The sequence below is a fragment of the Carcharodon carcharias genome, chromosome 6, assembly GCF_017639515.1.
Source record: "Carcharodon carcharias isolate sCarCar2 chromosome 6, sCarCar2.pri, whole genome shotgun sequence".
Taxonomy (NCBI): domain Eukaryota; kingdom Metazoa; phylum Chordata; class Chondrichthyes; order Lamniformes; family Lamnidae; genus Carcharodon; species Carcharodon carcharias.
In genome coordinates, this window is record NC_054472.1 from 24010407 (window position 1) to 24026994 (window position 16588).

At 42.8% G+C, this 16588-nt stretch overlaps 1 protein-coding gene across 3 annotated transcripts in view; it reads right to left on the bottom strand.

Moving 5' to 3' along the window:
* Positions 1 to 14858, bottom strand: part of grhl2b (grainyhead-like transcription factor 2b) — a 133600-nt gene extending 118742 nt beyond the window's left edge. Inside the window, exon 1 of one of the 3 annotated variants that reach the window (XM_041190602.1) lies at positions 14654 to 14858. In XM_041190602.1, the coding sequence (XP_041046536.1) occupies positions 14654 to 14673 (20 nt within the window). In that variant the 5' untranslated portion in view covers positions 14674 to 14858. Of the gene's footprint in view, positions 1 to 4500; positions 4522 to 14653 lie in introns of those variants that run through there. The other 2 variants (XM_041190603.1, XM_041190604.1) reach the window with 2 other exon arrangements.
* Positions 14859 to 16588: the final 1730 nt, after the last annotated feature.

Consider the following 16588-nt stretch of genomic DNA (forward strand, 5'->3'; position numbering starts at 1 on the left):
GCCACAGGATGGAGATTAGTAGGGGTGACCAAAAAGATAAATTTTAAGAAGTTTTTTTAAAAGGTGGAGTTAAATAGAAAAGGAGAGGGCTTAGGAAATTCCAGAGGAAATTGTGGTCATTGTGGCTAAAGGTCTTGGAGACATTTGAAGACAGAGGTTTTAAATTTAAATAGACAGCAGCCTGGTGGGGCAGTGATTTAATTTTGGTCGAGGCAGAGTCTATGGAGGATGAATGAGGATAAGCCAGAAAGGAAAAATCCAGCCTTCGGTGACAAAGACAAGACACTGCTTTGTTTCAACCAGACGTTTCACATTAGATGGTACGGATTTTTTTTTAAATTCCAGGTTTGCATAAAAACTTTTCAAAACCTAAAATTCAGATTTTATGGTACAAGTTTCAATTATATTGCTGGATCAAATGTTACTTTACTGAAAAATTACTGACTCCATACAGCCACCAGAACCACTGTCTTGCAGCTCTGAACCCTTTTACCTCAAGCCTAACAGATGTAGGGTGTACCAAAATATTTTATTTCAAATCATTTTATTTTCCATTTGCCCAATGTACCCTGCTGCTGTCTGAAGCTGTTGACTTATGGCTAGGGGTCAGTTTCACAGGTATTGACTGACCTCTGCCACCTTGCACCAATGAACAGGTTTGACAAGTTCATTTTTTGTTTGCCACATGCTGTACAAGTCCCATGTGCTGGGGGACACTGGCAGTACAGGAGTGGAAAAGCTGCTTTGTTTCCTGCCCCCCTTGCATCCAATAATAAGAAAGATAGAAAGAAAAGACTTGCATTTGTGTAGCACCTTTCATGATCCCAGGATGTCCCAAAGTGCTTTACAGCCAATGAATTACTTTTGAAGTGTAGTTATTGTTGTAATGTCGGCAATGCAGCTGCTCCCATAAACGGCAATGACTAGATGATTACCCACCTCTCCCAGTGGGGCTGTGGAGGCTCCAGAACTGCCAGCCCTCCGATTGCCGCAGTTGCTGCAGGCCCATCCGGAGCCTGCTTGCCATCTTTAACGGCAAACATGGAGGCAGCCAATTCAGAGGCTCTGATGCCTGAAAAAGTGCAGGCCCAGGACCCTGACGTAGGGCTCCTGAAGCCAACGGGAAAATCCCGCCTCAGAAGTTGGCAATTTTCCCTTCCCTGATCCAGGCGCATGCACTGTAAATTAATTACAGCGCTCCTACAAAACTCATAATTCTTCTTTTCCCTCCCCACCCTGACAGCTCAGATCCATTAAGTCAGCACAGCTCAGAAAGGAACCACTGTCCTTTCTTGTCTACACAACACAAAAATGATGGCCTTACCTCTGAACCATCAGGAGAGTCTTAAGCCTAGCCATTCAAAGGAGAAAATTGGATAGAGCTGATGTTGGATGGTGAAGGGGAGGAATGTCAAAAAGCTTTGGCATGGTTTGTCTTTAAACGTTTTACATTGAGCTGGACTATATTATTCCTTTTCACCTGTGATGTCCCACTAATGTCGCAGAATGGCTACTTGTATTTACTTATGCACACTTAGGCTAAACATACGTGTGCAACTTTACAATTCTGGTTATGGATGTTCCCCACGATCAGGAGCAACTCAATTCAAGCCAACAATGTGAAGTTCTAACATTAACTTAATTTCACACCAAAGTCTAGATTTCTAACTGGCATTTTTATAATGCCAGTGGCAGCTATCAATATTAAAATGATATTAACAGTAAAGTCCAGCCTAGAGACCCAAAGGGAGTTGATAGGTGAAATGAAAAAATGCACAATACTATTGCAGAATGTTGCCGTCTCAAGCTGACACATTCCCAGAGATTTCATCACCTGACCTCCTGTCTCCACCAGCCGGCCCAATCAAACGGCCTTCCCCACACCCCCAACCCTATCCCCAGTAAGTTTAAATCTCAAAAATGAAAATGTTAAGAAAATAAGGAAAAGAACACACTTTTTTCTTGGTTGCACTCTCCTGGGTTGCTCACTGTTAACTGCCCTGATAGTCTAAATGATAAAGGCACTGCACGCTGCAGCACCAAACCATGTGAAAATTCACAGGTGACACAAAACTTGGAAATGTGGTTAACATTGATAAGATAATAATAGGCTTCAAGAGGATATAGGTCAGCTGGAAGAATGAACAGATATGTGGCATTGAAATTAATGCCTTAAAGTGTGAGGTACTACATTTGGCAGGAAATGAAGAGAGGCAATACATACTAAACTAGGGGAGACGGTGGCATAGTGACAATGTCACTGGATTAATACCCTGGAGACATGGGTTCAAATCCCACCATGGCAGCTGATGGAATTTAAATTCAATTAATAAATGTGGAATTGAAAACTACTTTCAGCAATGTCGTAACGCCCTTTAGGAAAGAAAATCTGCCAACCTCACTTGGTCTGCCCTACGTGTGTGACGCCAGGTCACATCAATGTGGTTGAATCTTAACTTCCCTCTAAAATAGTCACCCAGTACAAGGGCTGTTAGGGATGGGCAACAAGTGCTGGCCTTGCCAGCAATGCCCAGATCCTGTGAAATAATTTTTAAAAATTAAAGGAGGTGCATGAGACGGACCTGGGGGTGTCTGTGCACAAATCTTGAAACATGGTAGCAGAGCTTAACAAAGCAGTTAATAAAGCAAATGGCTTTATAAATAGAGGCTCAGAGTACAAAGGCATGAAGTTATGTAGGTACTGTCCCTTCTCCATCAAACCTGCAGTCATCAACCCTCTCTTCAAATAAAAATCCCTCCAGCCTTGCAAACTATTGCCCCATCTCCAACCTCTTTTCCCTCTTCAAAATCCTTTACTGTGCTATTACCTACAAAATCTGTGCCCATTTTTCCCAGAACTCCACGTTCAATCCTTCTAATCAGGTTTCCATCCTTGCCACAGAACTGAAACGGCTCTCATTAAATCAGGAATGACATGCTATGTGATTGTCACAATGGCAAACTCTCTCTCCTTGACCTATCTTCATCCTTTGATTGACCACATCCTCCTCCTCCGATGCCTATCCTTGGCACCTTCCAATTGCTCATCTACTTGCTGCCTCTCACTGACATCATCTGAAAACACAGACTCAGTTTCCATGTGGACACTGACAACACCCAACTCCAGCTCACCACCACCTCTCTCGACTCCTCCATTGTCTCCCAGATTTCAAACTGCTTGTCTGAGGTGCATTAGAGAATGTGCAGAAATTTCCACCAACTAAGTGCTTGAAAGACCAAAGTAATTGTTTTTTCAGTCCCTGCCACAAACTCATTCAATAGCCACTGACAGCATCTCTTTCCCCTGACAACTATCTGAAGCAGAAGTAGACTGTTTGCCACTTTGGTGTCTTACATGACCCTGAGAGGAGATTCTGACCACATATGTGCACAATCACTAAGACCGTCTATTTTGACCTCCATAACATCACCTTCCCTGCCTCAGCTTGTCAGATGCTGTGCTCTCATCCGTGCCTTTGTTACCTTTAGGCTTCACAGTTCCAATGCACTTTTTGCTGGCCTGCCATCTTCCACTGTCCAAAAAATTAAGGTCATCCAAAATTCTGATCCCCGTAACTTACTCATACCCAGCCCTGTTCACCCATTACCACATTCTTCCTGGCCTACATTAGCTCCATGTTAAACAACAGATCGAGTTTAAACTTTTCATTGTAGTTTTCAAATCCATCTATGGCTTCACCCCTCCCTATTTCTGCAACCTCCTCCAACCCTCCAAGATATCTGTGCTCATCCAATTCTGGTCTCTTTAATTTCCGCAATTTTATTCACCGCCATTGGTAGCCATGACTAAGCCGTAAAGTTTGGAATTCCCTCCCAAAAATATCGACGTCTCTTTCCTTCTTTAAGACACCCTTCTAAACTAGTTCTTCAACAAGCTTTTGTCACCTGCCCTAACATCTCCTTGTCACTTGCACTGAAATTCTGTTTGGTAACAAGGAATATGGAATGTTTTACCACATTAAAGGCACTTTCATAAATGCAAGTTGCTAAACCTATATAAAACGCTAGTTCAGTCTTAGCTGGAGTATTGAGTACCAATACTGGGCAACACACTTTAAGAAGGACGTGAAAGCTTTGAAGACGATACAGAAGAGATTTACTAGCATGGTTCAGGGATGAGGGATTATCGTTACATGGATAGACTGAAGAAGCTGACGTTGTTCTTCTTCAAACAGTGAAAGCTGAGAGAATATTTCATAGAGGTGCTTAAAACATGAAGGAATAAGGTGTAGTAAATAAAAAGTAACTGTTTCCAGTGGCTGAAAGGTCAATAAGCAGATGGCACAGATTTAAGGTGATTGGCAAAAAGCAAAGGTGACATGAGGAAAATTTTACACAACAAGCGTTTAGGATTTGAAATGCACTGCCTGATAGGGCGGTAGATACAAATTTAGTAGTAGCCTTTAAAAGGGAATTGCATAAATACCTGAAGAAAAAATGATATGGGGAAAGAGCAGGGGAGTGGAACTAAACTGATACCTCTTTCAAAAAGCTGGTCCAGGTACGATGGGCTGAATTGCCTTCTTCTGTGTTCTACTGTTCTATGGCCCGGATTTTCGTAGAGTTGTGGAGACTCTGCATCATTCCAAAAAGGTGGGCAGAATCCGGATCCAGAAGTCACGGCCCCATTTCCAACAGATCCCATTTTCGCCAGTGGGGGAAAGGGTGTGGGGAGTGACTCATACATGAGGGAAACCTGAACTCAGCAAAGCCATTTTTGAGTCAGAGATGGTCTATATATTTGTCATGATGTGAAGTTATTTAAACCACAAACCCTTTAACAATTTAGAAAAACAGCCTGCCCATATCAATGATAGGTTAAATAAAAACTCAAGCTATGAAGTTATTTAAATCCCCAGCCCTTTAAAAATTAAAAAAAAGGCTGCCTACGTGAGTGAGGGGTAAAGAAATCTGGCCTGGCTGTTACTATAGCTGTTTGTTGATGTTACCTGAAGTGCTATCATTATGTCATTATTAATACTTGGCTGCTTTCTACAACCTATAATTATCCTAGCAGGGAGACTTAAGTTCACATTTTGATGATAGCTCAAAGAGGTTATTAAAGGATTAACTGTCTTTGATGTGGGATCATGAATACGAGTCTGTTTTTGTAAGGGATTAAGTATTTGAAGGGACTTATAAGTACTGAATGGGCTTTCATGAATGGGATTTTTTTTTAATTTAGTAAAGGCTATAATAGATATTAATTTTATTTCAGCTCAACATAGCTCCTGAGGTCTGGCCATGCTGGATACTGGGTGGACTGACATGGAGGGTGGAAAGGGCAAAGAGTGGTGGGTGGGTTGGCATGAGTTGTTATTAAGTTGACATTGGGGGCTATAAAGGGCATGGGTTGACATGGAGAGTATAGGGTGGGTGGAGGACATGAGCTGGCTTGGATGTGGCATGGGAGTGGATGGGGGTGGTGTGGGATGATAGAGGTGAGGGCTAGAGGCCTAAAATATGAGCAAACAACTGGAATGAAGTCCCAGAGAACAAAGGCAGCCTTATAAATCGCTCACCTCAGCACTCGGCAGCCCCCATGGGTGCCTCCGACCTGCGCCCGGGGTGGAAGGCCCAACTCCACCTTGTACCTACCCTCTGGAATGAACATCCTGCCATTCGGGAGGGTTTTTCCCAAGGTGGATGTGGGTGTCGGGAAATTTCCTGACTCGCGCTACCCACCTTGGGAGTGAAAATCCAGGCCTTTGAGTCTATGATTCCCACCCTATTCTGAGTTGGTTGAGGAACAATAGAGTTTCTACGGCTCCCAGTGCTCTTTGGCTAGGTTTCCTGTCCAAAGTACTGCAACAAGGAGATATGATGCCCCAAATAGCCCTTTCTTGGCTTTGATTTTATTTTCCTGCATTGAGACCCCGCTGAAACATAGCATCAAAATCTTACCGCACAGAAGGAAGCCATTGGCCCATTGTGTCTCTACTAGCTAAAAAAACATGAGCTACCCAGTCTAATCCCACTTTTCAGTTCTTAGTCTGTGACCCTGTAGGTTACAGCACCTCAAGCATACATGCAAGTATTTTAAATGTGATTAAAGTTTCTGGCCCTACCATCCTTTCAGGCACCCACCACCCGCTGAGTGAAAAAAATTCTCCTCAGTTCCCCTATAATCCTTCTGCTAATTACTCTAAATCTAGGTTCCCTGGTTTTTGTCTTCCCTGCTAAGGGAAATAGATACTTCCTCAATTAAATCTTTTCGCAGCCTCCACTGTTCCAAAGAAAATAACTCCAGCCTATTCAAGCTTTCCTCATAACTAAAATTCTCCATTACAGGCAACATCCTTGTAAATATCCTCTGTATCCTATCTTGTGCGATTACATCCTTCCTGTAATGCCATTACCAGAACCATATGCAGTATTCTAGGCATGGGCCAAATTACATGTATGGACAGAACTGCATTCAAGCAAAATGCCATTTACAATTGAACAGCCTATTATCACTCTTTGTCCAAGAATGGAGAAATACCCAGGTACCAAATTGTTTCCAGCACCCAAAGAACTGTATTCCAATGAAAGGCAGTGGGATAAGAGAAAGTGGGGAAGAAATACTTTTAAAGGGGAAAAGAAATAAATAGGTTATTCTAACAAGTCTTGAGCTGGCAATCCCTGTTGAAAATCACAATGCTTTTGAATTATGTGGTAATTTGGTGCAGGTCTTCAGTCAATAACTTCAAATAAAAAAAACATAAGAAAAGCCAACCCTTGTTGATGTATCAGTGCAATACAAGTTTAAATAAAGTCAAATGTCAGCACTTTCAGCAGGAGTTCTCCCAATCGCTGCCATAACGTCAGTGGCAGATCAAGTAAACAATTAGAAATTTTACCCCAAAGTTTTAAAGAATATTTTAACCCATATAAGAGTAAAAAAAACTCCCAATTCTTCAATAAATATTGAGAAATATCCCACAAGGAAAATATCTGACATTTAGTAAAGTGCTCTGTTTGCCGAGCACGAGACTGAATTTTAATAACTGTCATCCTGGTGAGCAACACAGAAGCTTAATGCAAGGAGCATCATAAACAAAGGCAGTGCCAAGAATAGACGGGATGATTTATGTGAATAGGCTGTTTCTATACTATGGAATAACATCAGGGTCCACGGCACATCAAAGCTCAATAGGTTCAACTCGCTGACACTTCCTTCTACCTCCCCCTGGACCATGACCTCACCATTGAACATCAAGCCATTGTTTCCAGGACTGTTACTCCTCTGGAGATCTTCCTTCCTCAGTTTCCAACCTCATAATCTCCCAACCTCAGATGGCCCGCTCCTACCTCCTTCCCAAAATCCACAAACAGGACTGTCCCGGCAGACAGATCTTGTCAGCCTGTTCCTGCCCCACGGAACTCACTTCTTGCTATCTTGACTCCATTCTCTCTCCCCTTGTACAGTCCCTTCCCACCTACATCCGTGATTTCGCTGACACCCTACATCATATCAGCAATTTCCAGTTCCCTGGCCCCAACCGCCTCCTCTTCACCATGGACGTCCAATCCCTCAACACCTCCATCCCCCACCGGGATGGTCTGATGGCTCTCCGCTTCTTCCTCGAATAGAGGCCCAAACAATCCCCATCCACCACTACTCTCCTCCGTCTGGCTGAACTTGTTCTCTCACTGAAAAATTTCTTCTTAAACTCCTCTCACTTCCTCCAAATAAAAGGTGTGGCTATGGGTACCCACATGGGTCCCAGCTATGCCTGTCTCTTTATGGGGTATGTGGAACGTTCCTTGTTCCAGTCCTACTCTGACCCCCTCCCACAACTCTTTCTCCGGTACATCGATAACTGCTTCGGTGCTGCTTCATGCTCTCGTCTGGACCTGGAAAAAGTTATTAATTTTGTTTCCAATTTCCACTCCTCCATCATTTTCACATGGTCCATCTCTGACACTTCCCTTCCCTTCCTTGACCTCTCTGTCTCAATTTCTGGTGATAGACTGTCCACCAATATTCATTACAAGCCTACCGACTCCCACAGCTACCTCGACTACAGCTCCTCACACACTGCTTCCCATAAGGAATCCAACCCATTCTCTCAGTTCCCTCGCCTCCGTCGCATCTGTTCTGATGATGCCACTTTCAAAAACAGTTCCTCTGACATGTCTTCCTTTCTCCTTAACCGAGGTTTTCCACCCACGGTGGTTAACAGGGCCCTCAACCGTGTCCATCCCATCTCCTGCGCATCCACCCTCACAACTTCCTCTCCCTCCCAGAACCATGATAGGGTCCCCCTTGTCCTCACTTGTCACCCCACCAGCCTCTGCATTCAAAGGATCATCCTCCGCCATTTCCACCAACTCCAGCACGATGCCACCACCAAACACATCTTCCCTTCACCCCCACCCCGGCGGCATTCCACAGGGATCGTTCCCTCCGGGAAACCCTGGTCCACTCCTCCATCACCCCCTACACCTCAACCCCCTCCCACAGCACCTTCCCAAACAACCACAGAGGGTGCAACACCTGCCCCTTCACTCCCCCTCTCCTCACTGTCCAAGGGCCCAAACACTCCTTTCAAGTGAAGCAGCATTTTAGTCTCCCTCAATTTAGTCTATTGCATTCGCTGCTCCCAATACGACTTTCTCTACATTGGAGAGACCAAACGCAGACTGGGTGACCGCTTTGCAGAACACCTTTGTCCGCAAGCATGACCCAGACCTCCCTGTCGCTTGCCATTTCAACACTCCACCCTGCTCTCATGCCCACATGTCCGTCCTTAGCCTGCTGCATTGTTCCAGTGAAGCTCAACGCAAATTGGAGGAACAGCACCTCATCTTCCGACTAGGCACTTTACAACCTTCCGGACTGAATATTGAGTTCAACAATTTTAGAACATGAACTCTCTCCTCCACCCCCACCCCCTTTCCGATCCCCCTTTTTTCCAATAATTTATAAAAATTTTTCTTTTCCCACTTATTTCCATTATTTTAAATGTATTTCCATCCATTGTTTTATCTTTACCTATTTCGATCCCTTCCCCCCACCCCACCCCCACTAGGGCTATCTGTACCTTGCTCATCCTGCTTTCTACCCTTAATGTCACCATTATCACATTCCTTAGATAATAACGCCACCTTCAACTCCTCTTGTCCTTTTGCATCAATGCTTCTTCCTCCCTCAGTATTGCTTTAAGAGATCATACTTTTCAGTTGTGTTACCCATCAAGAAGCATACTATAGCTAATTTCTATTCTCACCAATTCCCCCCTCCTCTCCTGAAGGTGCTGCCTCATTACAGAAATTCAGCTTCAAAGGCCCCAGATGTCCTCCAGTGCTGCATCCAAGTTCTAATTATTAGTGTGAGTTTAGATAGTGAATGTTAGCAGACTTTGAACGCAAAGAAACATCACAGCCAAGAGCAATCCTGTCCTCATCCAATGTTGGTAGGTGCACTTGCAAAGGGGGTGGGGGGTCATCAGACGATAACAAACAGCAGATCTTAACTAACGCTGATGCAATACGTTTGCTGAGCTCCAGCTAAGATCCTGGGATTAGCATAGATCATACTCCTGGTCTACATCTTAGTTTCTCACTGTGGCACCAGGTGAACTAAGCCAATTATATAATACACAAATTAGGTTTCACAAGGTTTGCCAGTGGCCTGGCGGATAAAGATACTGGCTGGTCGAGTACCAAGATCCAAGGCTCAATTTCCTTGCATGCAGTTAGTTCCCCTCAGCTAGGCAATTATTGGAACACAGAGGACTGCTAGTACCCATGGGATGCTACCCTAATAAGCATGAGCACCTTCAGGACAGGAAAGGTGAAACTGGAGGAAGATACATCATAATTATAATGCATTTGAAAGCCAACTACTGAAATGTGTTACTTGAGATCTGGGAAGTTTGATGATTTTCTCAGCCAGAAAATAGAGATAATAATGGATGAGGATGGCCACTCAACTCGCCTTAATTCATCCATTCGAAAATATGCTAAAGTTCTCTCATGTTAGCCCCCACAGGGGACTTCACCTTCACAACTCTTATCAGGGAGTTCATTTCATTTGTTGTCCAATCTTTGTAGGAATGACTTCCTCATGTCAATACTAACTTTGCTTCTCCCTAGATCAAACAAGTGTCTCATGTCCTATATTTTGCAATTTAATGGCATTTTCAGATTTATCTTTTCCATATTGTTTGCAAGATCAAATCTCAAGCATTTCTCTTTACAAGGCTGAAAACTTTCCCCTTGCCTCTCCTCATTACTTAGACCACTGACACTAGGCCTTGCAGCTCTTCACTGCACTGCCTCCAGCACTTATGCCTCTATGAATACAAAAAACAGTGTGCAAGGCATCGTCTAACAGAGCAGTACATACTTCGAAAATGACTTGTACTCTACTTGCATGGTTACACAGTTCAAGATTCCATTTGTTTTTTGAATGCTACTCTGCAATGAATAGAAATGTTCACCATTTAGTCTGCTAAGGCTCCTAGGTCTCTTTCAGCTTCATCCATAGCTACCTTCATGGAGTGCATGCAATACCCGCTTTCCCTTCCTATGCGCAGTACTTTATATCTATTCAAAGTAAATATCATCACAATATCAATTTACATATTTCATTCCTGACTTACTTCGTAACTCCTGGACCACAGCCCCAAATTCCCTTCTAGCCTGATGTGCTCTAGAAATGTGACCAATTTTCATCAAGTTTCTAAATGCAAATCATTAATGTGGCTCAGAAATATTAGTGATCCTAATACTGGGCATCCCACTCAGTACTCCAGTTCAAAAATTCTTCGATCAACTTCCTGTTGTTTTCTACCCGTCAGCCATTTACTTTATCTATTTCCAAGATTTAACCCGAATCCCCACAACTTTGATTTTAACTAATAGCATCTCCTGTTGAACCTTGACAAAGACCATTTAGAAGTTTCGGCACATAGGACTTTCCATGGTCTACTTGGATTAACATTTTCTCAGAAGAAGCAAGGAGGTTGATCATCCAGGCTCTTTCTCCTTCTGAATACATGTTGACTGTTCGGCTTGTCTCTGATTATATTCTTCATGTTTACTCTTGATAATCAAGTTCATAATTCTATACAGGATTGAAGTAAAAACCAATGTTTGTAGCTCCCTTTTTGAAAGTGGGAACTGTATTCTCTTCCTAATCTATTAAAAAGAAAGTATTAAAATGGACAATGTCGATATCTTACCGATTAAATGTCACCCAGAAAGGCCTGATATTCAATTTATAACCTATGCTTAATTTACGTGCTCAGCTAACACTGAACCCCAATAGCCCTTGGTAGTGAACATTACATTTGCCCTCATGTGTCCCTGAGCCAAGGAGAAAAAGATTCAACCATAGTTCAGGATCTATTTAGTGAGTGCTGCTAAATCCATGTATATAATCTGTATTGGACTCATCACTTTCTCCCCCCAGTTAACTGTACAGGGCTTACAAAGGAACTATCCAATAACATACCAAGGTGCTACTGGCAGTTAGGAACTATACTCCACTGTGAGTCACCCTTTTCAAGAAAGGAGGGAACAAAACCAAAACATTGCATTATGGCCTGGACACAACGACCTTACGTCAGTTTACTAATGTTGGGCAAGTATCATTAAAGTCAATTTTCACCATTCGTTCCTGACATTTTTGGTGGATCAGCAGGAGCTAATCCACCCCTGCATTTTTTTTTTAGGGGGAGGGGGTAGAAATATTCTCCATTTGTCACACTGAAAATCAGGTACCAAGATGCATGTATGTTGCATTTGTGATATAATCATGCATAACATACAATATGCACAATCATATCTCCAGCCCAATAAACACTTGGGACTGGATTCTCAGCACCAAATTTGACTTGAATTTTTTTTAGGTGCGTTCAGTTATCTGTCTTCTGTTTTTGTCCAAAGTAAAGTCTATATGAAAGTTTAAAATTAAAAAAATGAAAAGCTGCTGTTTCTCCTAATGAATTTCCTGAACTACTTCAGCCTAACTTTTTTTTCCCAAATATAAAAATTGGTACCTGTAGCATTATTGTGTATTTCCTAGTTGCCCCATGTTATATGCCACTACTAGAACTGATTTGTACTGCTACATCCACAATGCCAGGCAAACAAACCTTAGAAAACATAGCTCAATACACCTGCTTCAGCTACACACGTGCCAGAACTTCTAGAACAACCACTGAGAACTATAAGTATGATTTCCATAAACCACATGAACAATTGTGGGTTGTAATTTCGCTTAACTACACCTTTTTTTTTAAAAAACTATTTGTTTTAGTGATGGTCCAAATAAAGAGCAATTTTTACTGACGTTTTCTAAATTTAACCTTTTTACAGGCCATCCTGGTTTTTGATGCTAAAATTAAAACTTTTAAAAAAAGGCAACTCAACAATAAAAGCCAGCTTTACATACCCATTAATTAAAAACATAAAATGCTGGAAATACTAAGCAGGTCAGGTAGCATCCATGGGAGAGAAAAACAGAGTTAATGTTCTAGGTCTGCAACTTTTCATCACAGACATGAAATGTCAACTCAGTTTCTCTCTCCACAGATGCTTTCTGACCTGCTGGGTATTTCAAACATTTCCTGTTTTTTTTTTTAATATATATTTCAGCTTCTCAGCAGCTGCAATATTTTGTTTTTAAATATCCATTTATTGACTATACACTATTCTCTATCTGCTCCTGCGCCAGACTCATGACAGCACGCTAGCGTTAGGCCTAATCTGGTGCTGTAATAATGGTGCAACAGGGTTTCTGATATCTTCCAGCGAAATCTGCTGCATTTCCAGCTGTTTCCAGCTCATTATTGTAATGAGTTAAAGAGCTCAGGGGTGTCAATATGAGAAGAAAAGCCCCATAGCAAAGTAGAATGGATAGATAGATGGGTGGAATCAAAGGGAGTTCAAATAGCCTTTCACTCATACCCCACAAGATAACGTTGTGTCCCCCTCTCCTTTCCAGTTTGTCTCGTTTGGTGAAACTTGAAGTTTCCGCGGGCTTGAATGTAGACCCCCGCGGTTTTTAGGTTTAAAAAGTGGACAACAATTAAAACAGCGGTGAGTTTATAAACAGGTTCTCGCAATCCCACCCCCCGCAAAAAAAAAAGTTTATGCAAGGGGAGGAAGAAGGCAGTAAACAAGAAAAACGTCAGCAGTTACCCCAGGATCCACTGCAATGTGACAAGAAGCGCTCACTCCTACACAGTGAGAAACACGACTTGTCTATACAGCGAGAAGCATTTAAGCGACTCCAGCCCAACTTCTGTCTCAGTCGTAGACAGCGGCCTGGGCTCTCCTACACTCCTCTGTGTAAAGAAGCCTCTCCCCTATTCAAGTATACCCCGAACCTGTCTCACAGATATATCCAGGCAACTGACTTCCATAAAAGTCAAAATATTGACACTGGAATTATGAGGGTCGGTAAAAAATGAGCCAAGAGTGAACTGCGCGTTTCGAAAACAGTGAAATGCAAACGAGTAATGTAGGTGGATGCTGCACCCAGTCCAGAGAATTTAAGACCGCGGTGTTGACCGAAAAAGAGAGAGGAGAGTTGCAGGAGTCCCCAGCGGGCTTGGTTGGAGACGAGTTGTTTGCTTGAACGACCCTCGGAGCCGACCAGAGTCAAAAAAAAAACACAACGGCGGGCGGGTTTTATGGTGGTATTTGCATGTTTTGAAATATAGTCATGGGTTTCAAATTACTTCACACAATATGGAAGAGGGTGTGTGTTGATGTCTTTCCTCATTTTAAAATAAAGTAGCGAGGCTCCATTTGCAAACCATGTCAACTTTAGATAGGTAGGTAGGGAGGGAGGGGGAAGAGAGATAGAGCAGGAGGAAGGAAGGAAAAGGGAAAACAAGTGGCCCATCCTGGCGCCGCATTGTGTAAATAACCCCGGTCAGGCGAACTTCCAATTGCAATCGGATCCAGCCCCCTCATATTTTAGGAAATCTCCAACCTGGGTGTAAGCTGTTGGGCCCCATGTCTTGTTCGGTTGGCGCATTTGCACCCCACCGGGCCGTGAGCCCGCCCCCTCCGTCCCAGGTGAGAAGCCGGGGGCTGGGAGACAAGAGACTGGCCAGGTAACCAGCAGCCCCGCCGCCAGCCTAGCCCGGCCGGGCCAAGCCAAGCCCAGCCCGCACACTCGCTCCCAAAGCCTAGCAACCCCCGCCTAATCCACCCAGCACGAGAGAGGTGGAGGAAGAATGATCAACCTCCAAAACAACCACACAACAACAAAAAAAAACAACAAAAAGTTTTTTGTTCCATTTGTGGGAAGAAAATAAAAGTTCAGCCTGGAACCCTCTTCAGAAAATGGCCGATGGGTTGTTTTGTTTTTTTTTGGGGGGGTGGGTGTGGGTGGTGGAACTTGAAAAGCTCTTTGTGCCAGACATCGAATTCCAGAATTATCACTAACCACCTTCAATAATTGTTTTTTTTTTTATACACAGTGTTCATTAAAATCATAATCATGGTCCAGCTGAGATGTGTGGATAAAGACTCCGGTGTGCCAAGGAGAGGAGGGGGTTGGGGTTCTGTGAGGAGGTGGTGGTGGTAGGGTGGGGGTAGTGAGGTAGGAGGAGTGGGGGGGCAGTGTTGAAGACAAGAGACCATTAAAGATAAAGAGACAGCCAGAACCAGTAGGTTCACTTACTTGTCCGTCTCCTGTGACATATTTCTCCAGCTCTTCCCGGCTTCTCTTCTTGCGAAACTGGACTTTCAAGTCGGTGCGGTGCGGTCTGACTGCAGAACCCGGGCTACAGGTAATTCCTCTTTTCCACTTTCTGCAGAACCGGTACGATGAGAGCAGTCCCACGATGTACCTGGACTACATGAGACTTACGGGACTGCATAGGGAGGGGGGAGGGAGGGAGGGAATCACAGTTCCTTTTGAAAAATATATAAGGGCTCGACTGTGAGTGGATATACAACGTAGTATATGGTATGGGAATTTCCAAAAACAAGTATGATTTATATATATATATATATATATATGAATATATGAATATATACAGGTGAGTGTGTGAGAAAATGCAGATTTCAGTCGGGTGAGGTGCTGGAGGTAAAAGTTAGGTTTTTCCAGGCTGAACGCTCTCAGATTCCAGTGGGCGGCACCAGGCGTCGAAACCAGGTAAGTGACTGGATGAAAGGTGCATGGATCCGCCCACCTCAAATTCACAGGCGCGCACATGCAGAGACAGTGAGAGGTACTGCACCTGAGAGGGAGAGAGAGCAAGGGTGTCTATTCTGGGACAATATCACGCCAAGAGGTGAACACAGATTTTGACACAAACCTCAGAGATGGGGAAGAGAAGAGAATTGGTAACATGAGATTTGAAAAGAATGGGCCACTCTCGAAATATGGAGTTTAATGCCTAAATGGAAGGAACGTGCATGAAGATGAAACAATAACATTAAGATGAAGTTAAACAACTGAGAGAGAAGACTATGTGTCACCAGTGACAAGACGTGCCCATAGAGAGAGAGTGAGATTACAAGTGCTGTTTACTGTAATAACATCACACAGGTCTTCCTGAAAGAGACCATCACAATATGCTAACTGGAGAAAATGGAATATGTTAAATGTGCTTGGAAACTCGAAATAATGTAATGGTGTTCTTTGTTATGTGTAACTGTAGAAATGTATTATAACTTGTTGCAAATAATGTCTTGGTTAGGATTGCAACACAATTGTTAATCATTCAGCCAGTGTATCACCAACATGAGGTACACTGTCAACCGCCTTCTGTTTTAACACATGTTGTTGGCATTGAAATATATTCAGAATTAAATAAAATCACTCCATGAAGTTTACCATATAGTTTTTTTCAAAAAACAATAACCTGGATTACTTCCGAGGCTGTAGCCTAATTTCAAGATTAAGATGACAATTATATAAACCACTACAGTTTTGCTTTCAAGTTCTCTAATGTTGCTTGATTAAATCACTGTTCTGTAATCGCTTCAAGGTGCAGTATCCATTATACATCTTCCAAATACAAACTTGTGTAAATGGCATTTGTTGGTTTAAGAGATGTATGTGATAGATTATCTTCTGCACTTATTATTCACACTTTGTAGGAAAGCCAAGCTTGAAACATTAAATGGAAATCAAGTTGATATGAATGGTTTGTGAAAATATATGTATTTATACTGGACAAGATTAGATCCACTGATGGCTCTGTGGGTATATACACAAATTGGTGTGTTACTTAACTATGCAGATCATGTAACAGTTCACTTTGGTCTCTGCTCTATACTGAGTTAGTTGGAGAATAATTGATATCAATTATTTGGGGAAAGATCCATCAAGGTTTTCACTCCTGCTTGCTATCCTGTGACTCTTATGAAAAGTACATATTTTTCAGATAGGATCAGAAACAGAAACCACTGGTCAGGCCGCGACTATAGAGAGAAATAGGTCGTTGTGCTGTGCCTTTCACAGTATTCATCATTTAGGCCTTCAGTTAAGTCACTTGGATGAGGTGCCAGAATACTGCTGGTCACTAATGAACCCTATCCCAATATAGATTGTGGCTTTCAAGAAAGTAGGAAAAAACTGACATTGAAACTTAAGTGGTGGAATTTG